Here is a 12,453-nt window from a genome sequence, read left to right as displayed (position 1 = left end):
CGCGCTGTTGATGAGAACCAGAATGTCCATCAGGTCCCCCAGAGTGACGTACACGTCCCACAGTTCAGTACTCATAGATCCTATTAGGGCCAGGATTCCTTGAGGCAGTTCTGTTATAACAAAAAACATCACAACAGCCACCAACATGACCGTTGTGCGGTTGTGCTCGTTGGATTGATGTTCATGGTCAGATGCTCGGCTCACTTTTCCTAGTAGTCGAGCACGGCGTCTTTTCGCCTGCTGCATAGCCAGAATGAGCAGTGTGCTTAGAAATACCAGTAAGATGCAAGGGAGGATTTTGATAACCACCCCATACAGCCACTTCACAAAGGACGTATACCAGACATGCTTACTGGCAAATTCCGTTTCCAAAATCCAATAGCATGAAGTAGAATTAGGGTATTGTGTTCTTAAATCCACTACCTGGTATATAACATAGTTGGGACAGCAGACAATGATGGTAACAATTACAATTAAGCCTACCGTCAGTTTGGCTCGTTGTGCACTGCATAGTGTCATGGCTTTGGATGGGATGCAAACAAATATGTACCTGAACACTGCTAGTGCTACTGTCAACCACATAGCCATGTTGTGACACGTGACGATGAATAGGTTGTGGAACAGAATGAAGTACATCCACTCCTTTGGGTGTTTCACATCATCACAGTTAGGTTGGCTGATGATGTACAAGTATGTTGCCATGATCGGGTACGTGCTCATCGTAAGCATGTCTGCTATTGCCAGCGCCGTGAGGATATAGTTAGTCGGTGATAACATATGCTTGCGCGTGAGGACAATTATATTCAAGGCATTGGATATAATTCCAAAAATACATACAGCTATGCTGAGGTAGCCATGAATCCTACCGTATGAGGTGCCAAATTTCTGGATTGGTGATGGCGTTGTGGCTGTCAACATTTGTGTCACGGCCTCCGCCACGTCAATCACCACACTGGGTTTGAGAATGTCAGAGCCATTCACCATGGGTAAATGTCCACTTTGGTAACCAATTGAATTTGCAGCCATTTTGAAGTTGAATCCGTTTCCCTTTCTCAAGTTATAAATCCAACCGTAACTGCATTTGTGGCAATGAAAAATCGTTAGATTCAGATCCCAAAATATGTTTCAGAATGAAACTCACTTTCAAATGAATGTATTTTGAATCCAAAACAAACAGAATTTCTCCAGCTTGAGTTTGTTTATCAAGTTTAGGGATATAAATTTCACTTAACTCCCTCCTAGAAGAAGAAAAGAGTGATTTGATGGGAGTTCACACAGCGAGATAAAACCACATTCCTTAATAGGAAAGCATAAGATGATAACTTACAGCGTCTCCAATCTAAATTCAAAAACGGATCTAATTCTATGAAGTGGCTTTGTCTCCACTTCACATGATAAAAGGCACAACAAGCTTGCTTCCATGTCCAATAAACAAAATTCAGCTGATGAAGTTAGGACGTGTCATTCGGTTTCTCAAGCTGTTGTCTACTAATTGCCACCCAGCTAAATCCATGAGCGGTTGGTTGAGGCTCCAAGAGTGGAGACTGCAGGAGTGTCCTTCCCTTCAATTTTCATCATCTTCTCAAAATTAGAAATTGCTGTTTGGCTATTGAATAATGGTAATATAGTCTCTTCAAGCTGTGGGGTGGGATTTACACAAGCTTCACCTGGTAGATTAGGAACGAATTTAATCGTCTTTCGGAAGACAGATTTAATTTTGCTGAAAGTTATATTCCAAGCCACTGTGTTGTGAGGTTCGTTTTTTATGAAGTTTTTGTAATGTTGTTGTCTGAATCTTTGTTTGATTTGCAGTTACCTCTTTGGTGTCTCTGAATTATGAAGATGGTTGACGCCACTTATTCACTTGATTACACCCTTCAATTCTCACACCTAATTATGCTCAAGTCCTTCGATCCTTCCTGTCTCACAAACTACATTTAGTGGAACTGCAAAATGGTTTAGGATCCCGTTTTCTTGAAGACAAATTAATCAAGTTCGGAGCAGTTATCAGATGTAACACTAGAAATGTCCGTCAAGTGGGAAAGTTGGCATTCCTCAGTCAGCGGACAGAATTACAACCTTCATGGTAAAGTCCACGACAGAACATCCTTCTTGTTCTTCCAGAATAATACAGCACACACAGGGTCACAATTTGACACGTATTCAGAGAGAAAGTTTGGAAATAGGTGAACCTGTTGACTTCCTGTCTTCGTATTGATCAATCCCTTGCTTGATGATTATTCCCGGAGGTCTGGATAATCCCTGTACTTTAAGTCACGGTTCTGCAAAAGTGTCCGTCACCATGAGCAATCACCATGCAGCCTGGCTGTGGTTTAAGTCTGAAAAAAACAAGATGAGGGTGTGTTATTCATGGGCTCAGCACACCAAAAAATACTGTTATTAAAACAAACTGAATTGACATTGAGGATTTCTTGTCTAAATTGGAGTCAAGATTTCTGGAAGAATGTTTAAGAAAAAAACAACTTCTAGAATGATCTGTGGGTTGTATTGATTTACAAATAATTATCCCCGATCATTTTTTTAAAGTGCTTTTCAAATTTGTCAGGTTTTCAATGTCATATGAAGCTTGTTAATTATGATGAGCTGGAATATTTTAAGATCACAAACACTCCAAATACATTCTAGGTCTTCAAAATAATTGATTTCAATGACATTTTTTAGAGCATTTCCTGGCAGTAATATAAACAATGGACAATATGGACAACCATTTCAGTCACACTTTCTTTTCAAACCAATTATTTTAATTGGAAATCCTAATTACAAAAATATGAATGAAATGAAGAGGATAAGGACCTATTAAGCCTGCAGTTAGTCTTAAACAACTTTATTGCAGACTGCTTTGAAATAATCGTGAAAAATAATTAGACATCTTCCAATGACTGACAGGTAGCTTTTCCACTGCAGGGAGGAGGTACCTACATACCCAAGATGAATTTCTTTATTTACTGTTTGAAATATTTCGTTAGTTAAAGGCTTGCTCATGTCGAAATGTGAGAAAACTTGATACTTAGTTATTTTCTATTTTAAAAAGTCTCCAAGATGAGCCTTTTTGACACATATATTAACCTTTACTGAACCACCTTGTCTGGAAGACACTTCTCTCATTTCTTCTGAAAGGCTCTTATAACCATTTTTCTGCATCAGTATTTTTAATTTGTCAGTGTAATTTCCTTTCTTATAGCTCAAAGAAATAGTCTAAACATTTGTAGTGTCACATTTTAATCGGTCTTGAATGGGTGGAAATAGTCCTCATTCCTTCTCACAACCTAGACAGTGTCAGAAAATATTTCCATTGTTGGCTTGGTGACTGAGATTTCATCTGTTTTTTCACCCAGTTTGTTGTATAATTCAATGTGTCATGTAGGTAGACGCCAGATTTCAGTACAGGTTGATCACTGTTACAGTGAGCTTATAGTGGTGTAAAATCCGATGGTGAAAAGTTTGGTTGGAAGCTCTGTAAATTACTTTGTATGTTGTCTTTTTAAGAAGAAAATGAAAGTTTGATTAGGAATAGTAGGGTAATGTAATAAGTCAGGGGCGTATACATCTTTTGATAAAGGGGGTGTACACAGTTCATTTTCACCCCTTTTCACGCGAGTTTCAATTGTCATTTAATAAACTAATAAACTTTCAGGACAAGGGGGGGGGGGGAACACCCCTGTGGATCAGCCTATGTAAATGTGATACCTAAGCCAGCTATATATCTTCTCAAAATATCAGTTATTTATGTCTTTAGTGACCGGTGACAGACAATGCTGAAAGCCATTGCTTTTTTAACAACAATTTGGAAAGTTGATGTGTAGTAATGGGAATACAGTAAAACAATGGGAAAATGATGTATAGTAATCTAAAGGTGGTGAAACAATGGGAAAATGATGCATTGTTATCTAAAGATGGTGAAACAATGGGAATATGATGTATAGTAATCTAAAGATGGTGAAACAATGGGAATATGATGTATAGTAATCTAAAGATGGTGAAACAATGGGAATATGTAATCTAAGAGATGAAACAATAGGAAACAATAAAGATGGGAATATGATGTATAGTAATGGGAAAAGGTGTATAAATCCAAAGATGGTGAAACAATGGGAATATGATGTATAGTAATTTAAAGATGGTGAAACAATGGGAATATGATGTATAGTAATCTAAAGATGGTGAAACAATGGGAATATGATGTATAGTAATTTAAAGATGGTGAAACAATGGGAATAATGTGTAGTAATCTAAAAGATGTAGGGAAACAATAGGAATATGATGGGTAGTAATCCAAAGATGGTGAAACAATGGTGTATAGTAATCTAAAGATGGTGAAACAATGGGAATATGATGTATAGTAATCTAAAGATGGTGAAACAATGGGAATATGATGTATAGTAATCTAAAGATGGTGAAACAATGGGAATATGATGTATAGTAATCTAAAGATGGTGAAACAATGGGAATATGATGTATTGTAATCTAAAGATGGTGAAACAATGGGAATATGATGTATAGTAATCTAAAGATGGTGAAACAATGGGAATATGATGTGTTGTAATTTAAAGATGGTGAAACAATGGGAAGATAATGTGTTGTAATTTAAAGATAGTGAAACAATGGGAATATGATGTATAGTAATTTAAAGATGTTGAAACAATGGGAATATGATGTGTTGTAATTTGAAGATGGTGAAACAATGGGAATATGATGTATAGTAATCTAAAAGATGGTGGTTAAACAATGGGAAAATGATGTATAGTAATCTAAAGATGGTTGGAAACAATGGGAATATGATGTATAGTAATCTAAAGATGGTGGGAAACAATAGGAATATGATGTATAGTAATCTAAAGATGGTGAAACAATGGGAATATGATGCATTGTAATCTCAAGATGGTGAAACAATGGGAATATGATGTATAGTAATCTAAAGATGGGTGAAACAATGGGAATATAAGGTGTAGTAATCTAAAGATGGTGAAACAATGGGAATATGATGTGTAGTAATCTAAAGATGGTGAAACAATGGGGAAAAGGTGTATAGTAATCTAAAAGATGGTGAAACAATGGGAATATGATGTATAGTAATGATCTAAAGATGGTGAAACAATAGGAATATGATGTGTAGTAATCTAAAGATGGGTGAAACAATGGGAATATGATGTGTAGTAATCTAAAGATGGTGAAACAATGGGAAAAGGTGTATAGTAATCTAAAGATGGTGAAACAATGGGAATATGATGTATAGTAATCTAAAGATGGTGAAACAATGGGAATATGATGTATAAAGTAATCTAAAAGATGGTGAAACCATGGGAATATGATGTATAGTAATTCTAAAGATGGTGAAACAATGGGAATATGATGTGTTGTAATTTTAAAGATGGTGAAACAATGGGAATATGATGTATAGTAATCTAAAGATGGTGAAACAATGGGAAAATGATGTATAGTAATTCTAAAGATGGTGAAACAATGGGAAAATGATGTATAGTAATCTAAAGATGGTGAAACAATAGGAATATGATGTATAGTAATCTAAAGATGGTGAAACAATAGGAATATGATGCATTGTGGGAATATGATGTATAGTAATCTAAAGATGGTGAAACAATGGGAATATGATGTATAGTAATCTAAAGATGGTGAAGAATGGGGAATATGATGTATAGTAATCTCAAGATGGTGAAACAATGGGAATATGATGTATAGTAATCTAAAGATGGTGGAAACAATAGGAATATGATGTATAGTAATCTAAAGATGGTGAAGAATGGGAATATGATGTATAGTAATCTAAAGATGAGGTGAAGAATGGGAATATGATACATTGTAATTTGAAGATGTTGAAACCATGGGAATATGATGCGTTGTAATTTGAAGATGGTGAAACAATGGGAATATGATGCATTGTAATCTAAAGATGGTGAAACAATGGGAATATGATGTAAAGTAATCTAAAGATGGTGAAGAATGGGAATATGATGTATAGTAATCTAAAGATGGTGAAACAATGGGAATATGATGTATAGTAATCTAAAGATGGTGAAACAATGGGAATATGATGTATAGTAATTTAAAGATGGTGAAACAATGGGAATATGATGTATAGTAATTTAAAGATGGTGAAACAATGGGAATATGATGTGTTGTAATCTAAAGATGGAATATGATGTGTTGTAATTTATAAGATGAAGATGGTGAAACAATGGGAAGATAATGTGTGGTAATGGGCAGATGGAAAAAAAATGGGAAGATCATATTTGGTCCTTTTAAGATGATAAAATTCATAGGAAGATATGCACAGAGATGAGCTTTATGTACATGATTTCAATTATCAAACTCATACTCTAGTAGTCCGATGAAAGTTTTCAGCAAATTGCTTTACTGTTTGAATTTGATTTTATATGGCATTCTTTTGGATCAGTCGACCCTGTAATGTTGTTTTCTATCTAGGAGGCTCTGAATGGTGGTCATCATTAGCATTTGGGGTTTGTTGGTCCATAGTCTGCTAATCAAAACATAAAATGTTTCGGCCGTGCAGGCTGACTTCTGACATTATACAGACCACCACTAGCCGGAAGTCGGACTGGGCATTTCATACTCCAGATTACTCGCCCTTACACAAACAATGGATGAAGTCAAGTAAATCTCAACTGTAGGATAAACAGAATCAATAACATTTTCAGAAAGAAAGATTCAAAGCCAGGAGTGACACCAGTGTAGTGCTTCTTAGTGCTGCAGGGGCGGTGGGGTAGCCTAATGGTTAAAGCGTTGGCTCGTCACGCCAAAGACCCGGGTTCGAATCCCCACATGGGTACAATGTGTGAAGCCCATTTCTGGTGTCCCCTGCCGTGATGTTGCTGGAATATTGCTAAAAGCGGCGTAAAACCAAACTCAGTCAGTCAGTCTTAGTGCTGCACATGAAACTGTTGGATGTGTTTTGGAGTTCAGTCTTACAGGCATATCTGGTTTGCATATAGCATTTGTCTTCAACACTTATCTTTTTTATCTAATACTCGGTATCAAAATTTTATTACACATGTGTTCTGAATATCTGAGATAATTTTGGCTATTTGAAACAGGTGTTGTGTAACCAGTTGAAAGTTATCCAGCAAGTGTTGTGTAACCAAAATAGGTTAGTCGACGATAGTGACATCAGAATGCTGAACTGTCTGTTTCCACCTTGATATTTTAAATTAACATTATGACTCCATTTAAGCTGTTTTTGACCCAAAATGTCAACCAAACCAAACATTAGTTAGTGGACAATTAAAATTCAATTTTGATGTCCTGGGGATTAGTAGTTTTTTCAATTGAATATTTTGAATTGTTTATTTTTATCTATAAAGTAGTTGTGACAGAGTTGTCTCCCTTGTTTACATCCGGCAATGTGCGCGTGATTTGTCATCATGGAATACACTGTTTTCCCTTTTTGTGTGTAATAAATAGATCATAAAACTCATGGATGTTGAATATGGAAAATATTCCAACTCAATCTTATTAATAATGGTTTTCGCTCTTGAATATATCTAAACATTTAAAAATATCCTGTTGGAATATTTTCCATGTTCAACACCCACTCATTTTGTAATCTCTATATACTGTGTTTGTGAAGAGTATATATAAATGGTTTAACTAGACTGCTAAGGAGATAATCTCTCTTGGAATACGATAACTGTGACTTCATATACAAGCAATTCAGCTAGTTCATCGATAAAAGATTTTCAAGGTTTGTAGACGATTGCACTATAGGTTCATGAAGAAGTGGTTAAAAGGCCTCTGGATAGATATTCAAACACGGTTTATGTATAAAGGATTTATCTTGGGGCATTGACAGATGGTTTGAGTGCAGATCATGTGGGTAGTCTGAAAGATGGATAATTGTTGCCTACGGTCAATTTGTAGATGGTCTTAAAAGGTTGGTAGGTGCGTGAAGAACGGTGTTACTGGACTAACGAATGGATGGATAATTCTTTTGGGTCTCTTTCATAATCTGCTGATGTTCGAGTTGAAACCGTTCCTGTGTGATGCCGATGAAACACTAATGACCAAACTCAGAGACGACACCACTGCTCTGATCACTTACAGGTGCAAATGAAACAATCACATCTTTTGTCTGGTCGGAATGGGAAATGGAATGTTGCAGAATGTTCTGTCTCACAAACATGTCTCCTACCCCCAAGCTTCTAAAGACCTGCTCCCCTTGCCGCCACATTCTGTTCTCCCCGACCCCACAAAACAAGCAGTGAAATGTATTTATGTGGGGTCTGACTCAGCCTCCATGGAACAGGGACATTTGTTTTCTGAAGAGCAGTCCGCATTTTGATTACCACTTTGGCTGCACTTCGGATATGTTAAGCAAATGTTGGCTTAACCCTAGTCTGGTAGATTTACTTCAGCTGATGTTTTTATGTTGTTTGTATTTCACGAAACCGAAACAAAAAAACATGAATCTTCTGTTTTTTACCTTTGTGAATGCACATTGCTCTTGATCACCAAAGATTTTTTTTTTTTATCACTACTTGTCTGAGTGGTGTAAGTGAGGGAGTCAGTGAGTCTGGTTTTACGCCACTTTTAGCAATATTCCAGCAATACAACGGCGGGAGACACCAGAAATGGGCTTCACACTTTATACCCATGTGAGGAATCGAAACCCGGGTCTTTGGTGTGACAAGCGAACACTTTAACCACTAGGCTACCCCACCGCCTCCTGAGTGGTGATTGCTGCCAGCGGTGCAGGACGTGATTACACTTTCCTTGAACACCTGGTGTCATTGCAATTTATTCATATATTTGTCACCACTCTTTGGGACTTTTACGCTCTATGGAATGTTTCTGTAGATATTTGAGAATATCTATAATTAATGAAAAACGTGACAGGCTTTATTCTAAGTTGGTCACTGAATCTCGCTTAGCAGTGAATCTGATGGAGAGAGAGATTTGTTCATTTTGTTCTGACATTTAACACCTGTGAAGTCATAAGAGCCGACTAATGGGATCAGGTGGGCTCGGCTGACACATGTCATTGGTTCCCAGTTGAGTAGAATGATGCTCATGCTGTTGATCACTGGATTGTTTGGTCCAGACTTGATTATTTACAGACCGCAGCCATGTAGCTGGAATATTGCTGAGTTCGGCATCAAAGTAAACTCACTCACTCATTCACTCATTCTGACATTTAACTAACATTGGATATTTCTGAAATATTTTTAGAATATTTTAAATATTGTTACAATGGACCTCATAAATACTGTCCCAACAGTGGGTTGTAATAATTACAACTTTATATGACAATAAATTTGTAAATATGGAATTAGCGGTGACAAATATAGACTGTTTCTGTGCACAGTGTGTCAGATTACGTCACTGAGGGTAAACAATGCTGGTTGTCTAGAGTAGTGTGATGGTGATTGTGTCAGGCAGTGATTCCTCTGAGTTTCTGGACTTGAGGGTTTCTGCAGCCTATCTTCTGTCCCACACTGAAATGCTAGTAATGCTGTCTACTTAGGCAAGTGATTGTGTTTGAAATATGCCTCTGTGAGTAAAAGGGTACTGACTAGTAACCTAGCATATCAAAGGCAGCTTGGAGCTGAAAATGCACTTATCCACTAACAACGGTATTTTGGCATTTGGGAAAACATTATATCTAAATTTGCTTACAAAAATCATGTGGGTCCAATTCTGTATGAGTTAGTGACATTTAGTAGTGGAATCAGAAAAGACCAGTTTCACATGTATTCTAACTTCAAGTGATATCAGCAGTGTATGAAATAAGCCAAAAATCCAGCCAGACATCAGGGCTTGTAACAGCCCATAATGGATTTAACCAGACCAAATATGGTGAATTTTTACCAGATCGTCAGACTGGCTAGCTGTAAATTTAAACCGTCCATCAGAAATCTCGGGTGGTTGGACGGGCCTTATTTCATACACTGATATCAGCTTCCAAAACTACACAGTTTCAGCCCCTATTTTATTTTTAATCTTCAGACTCCAACCACACGTGAAGATCCGGGTTAGAATTGGTCTTCATAAACCTGTGCGTGTTGTAAGAGGCGACTAACGGAATCAGGCGGTCAGGCTCACTGACTTGGTTGACACGTCATTATATCCCAATTGCCTAAAAGATCAATTGTCATGATGTTGATCACTCGATTGTCTTGTCCAGACTTGATTATTTACAAACTACAGCCTCATAGCTGGATTATTGTTAGTGTGGCGTTGAACAACAAACAAACAAAAAAACCAAAAGATTCCAACCCATCCAAGCATTAATCTTCCTGAAAAGCTACTCTCCGCCTCCCTGGTTCGCTTCATGTCCATGACTATATTACAAGAAGCATGTAAATCTAGGCTACATGTTGTCCGACAACTCCATTAGGTAACCATAGTGTTTAATAATAAATGTTTAGCTATTCTTCCCTCATCTACCCTTTTACTGTCATGGCTTTGAATAGCCTTGCAATGTTCAAGACGAAAGAGGCCATGTAGTTACTTTTATTGCTTAAACATGTAGAGCATTCACAACGGATGAGTACCCATGAGTCTTTGGTTTCCACTGGAATGGCATCTGAAATACATTCGTCTTCTCCATGTCAGGTTCACATGTCATGACTTTGAATACTTGTGCAGTAAGTCAGTGTTAAAGGTAATCAGTCGGAGTTTACAGCCTGGTGATAAGAATTGAAAGCATGGCTGGGAATAGATGAATTCTAGCCGTTAGATCAGCAGGACTTTACTGCCGTGCTTTTAACAGCCGCACCTTGAGAAGTTTGCGGTGTGTTTGCGTTTGAAGCAATCATTTGGATTTTAGAGCTCTTAAAATTTGGAACATGGTTGAGTGAGTGAGTTGGGTTTAATGCTGTGTTTAACAGTATTCCAGTTATATCACAGTGCTACAGTTTCATGTGGTGAAACTCATTCGTAAGGTGCTACAAACCGAGAAACATTATCAGGGAAATGGGGATGAGTTCGACCCACAATGTTAGCTTCCTGAACTGCCCAAGGGACACAACTCTTAAAAGAAATTGTGGGGATATTTTATCTACATTTTTCAATTCTGAAATAGTTTTTAGTGCCACATGTACTGTAAATGTACATGTAATTATTAATCCAAATCCCCCGAAAAAGAGTTTATTATCTGTTAAAATAGTGTTAGTGAGGGAGTGAGTGAATATGGTTTTATGACGATTTTACTAATATTCCAGCAATATCATGGCAGGGCTTCACACATTGTACCCATGTAGGGAATCGAACCCGGCTCTTCAGCATGATGAGCGAACGCTTTAACCACTAGGCTACTCCACCACCCCTAAAATAGTGTTAAGACCAAATAGCAGTGACAATTGTATGAATGGATAGCTGTAAATCATTGATGACACCTGGTGTTTGCATAAAGGTAATTATTCCCTGCACAACCGACCGCCTCCGTGGTGTCGTGGTTAGAGCGTCCGCCCGGAGAGCGGAAGGTCGCGGGTTCGGTCCCCGACCAGGTCATACCAAAAGACGTTAAAATATGGTACTTGTTGGTCCCTGCCTGGCGCTCGGCATTAATGGGTACAACAAGGACTGGTCGGCTCGGAGTCAGTATAATGTGTCTGAGTGGGGTATTCCTGCTTCACTGCGGCATGGTATCTCAGTGGGCTAGCACTATAAAATCAGCTTCAGTCTGGGCAAGTACAAGCAGCCGCACATACACATACACACGTTAAAGCACGACGTTAAACCCAATTTCAACTCACCCTGCACAACCACTGCCAACCCCCACGCACACAATTTTCAGGAAAGAGTGAGTATGGTTTACGCCGCTTTTAGCAATAGTCCAGCAATATCACGGCGGGGGACACCAGAAATGGGCTTCACATATTGTACACATGTGGGGAATTGAACTCGGGTCTTCGGCGTTATGAGTGAACGCTTTAACCACTAGGCTACCCCACTGCCCCTTTCAGGAAAGGACAAAATCCTTTGAGTAGGTAGTATAAAATCTCCCAGGTGCCTGCCGAAAGGTGAAAATGATTTCAATTGCTGGTGTATCAATGTAGTGTTATGTAACTGTCATGACTTGGAATGTGTTTGCCATAACATACTCTGGAGTGTAATAAGGCAGTTTTGTCAGCATGAGTAAGGTTTCGTTACATGGTTGTATCATAGCAACAGTAATTATTTTGACTGAAGGAAATCTTCTAAAATCTTCTGGAAACAGGAATGTTTTGTGCCTGGTAATGGTGTTATGTCATCATTTCGGTTTTCTTGCGTCGCCAATTCTTTGAAGTCCGAGCGCCATGTTGATATTGTCTGTCTATATGTCATCACCAAATGAATGGACAAATAACTCTGTTTGTTGCGTCACTTTATGCTTAAACTTGGAGAAGGTGTGTGATAAAGGTTTGACAGTTTGATCTTCGTTTGATGCTCTTGTCAAACGATGACCTTATCAACACA

General features: G+C 38.0%; 1 protein-coding gene across 1 annotated transcript in view; it reads right to left on the bottom strand.

The window, feature by feature from the left end:
• The window catches only part of LOC124276543 (G-protein coupled receptor dmsr-1-like), a 96,864-nt gene that overhangs the window by 2,611 nt on the left and 81,800 nt on the right, over positions 1–12,453 (bottom strand). The window contains 1 exon segment of the mRNA XM_046712181.1: positions 3–2,339. Coding sequence (XP_046568137.1) covers positions 3–1,026 — 1,024 coding nt within the window. The 5' untranslated portion in view covers positions 1,027–2,339.

The sequence above is a fragment of the Haliotis rubra genome, unplaced genomic scaffold, assembly GCF_003918875.1.
Source record: "Haliotis rubra isolate DU_JTF1 unplaced genomic scaffold, ASM391887v1 Scf21, whole genome shotgun sequence".
In the NCBI taxonomy this organism is placed as follows: Eukaryota; Metazoa; Mollusca; class Gastropoda; order Lepetellida; family Haliotidae; genus Haliotis; species Haliotis rubra.
This window is presented reverse-complemented; position numbering and strand designations above follow the sequence as displayed.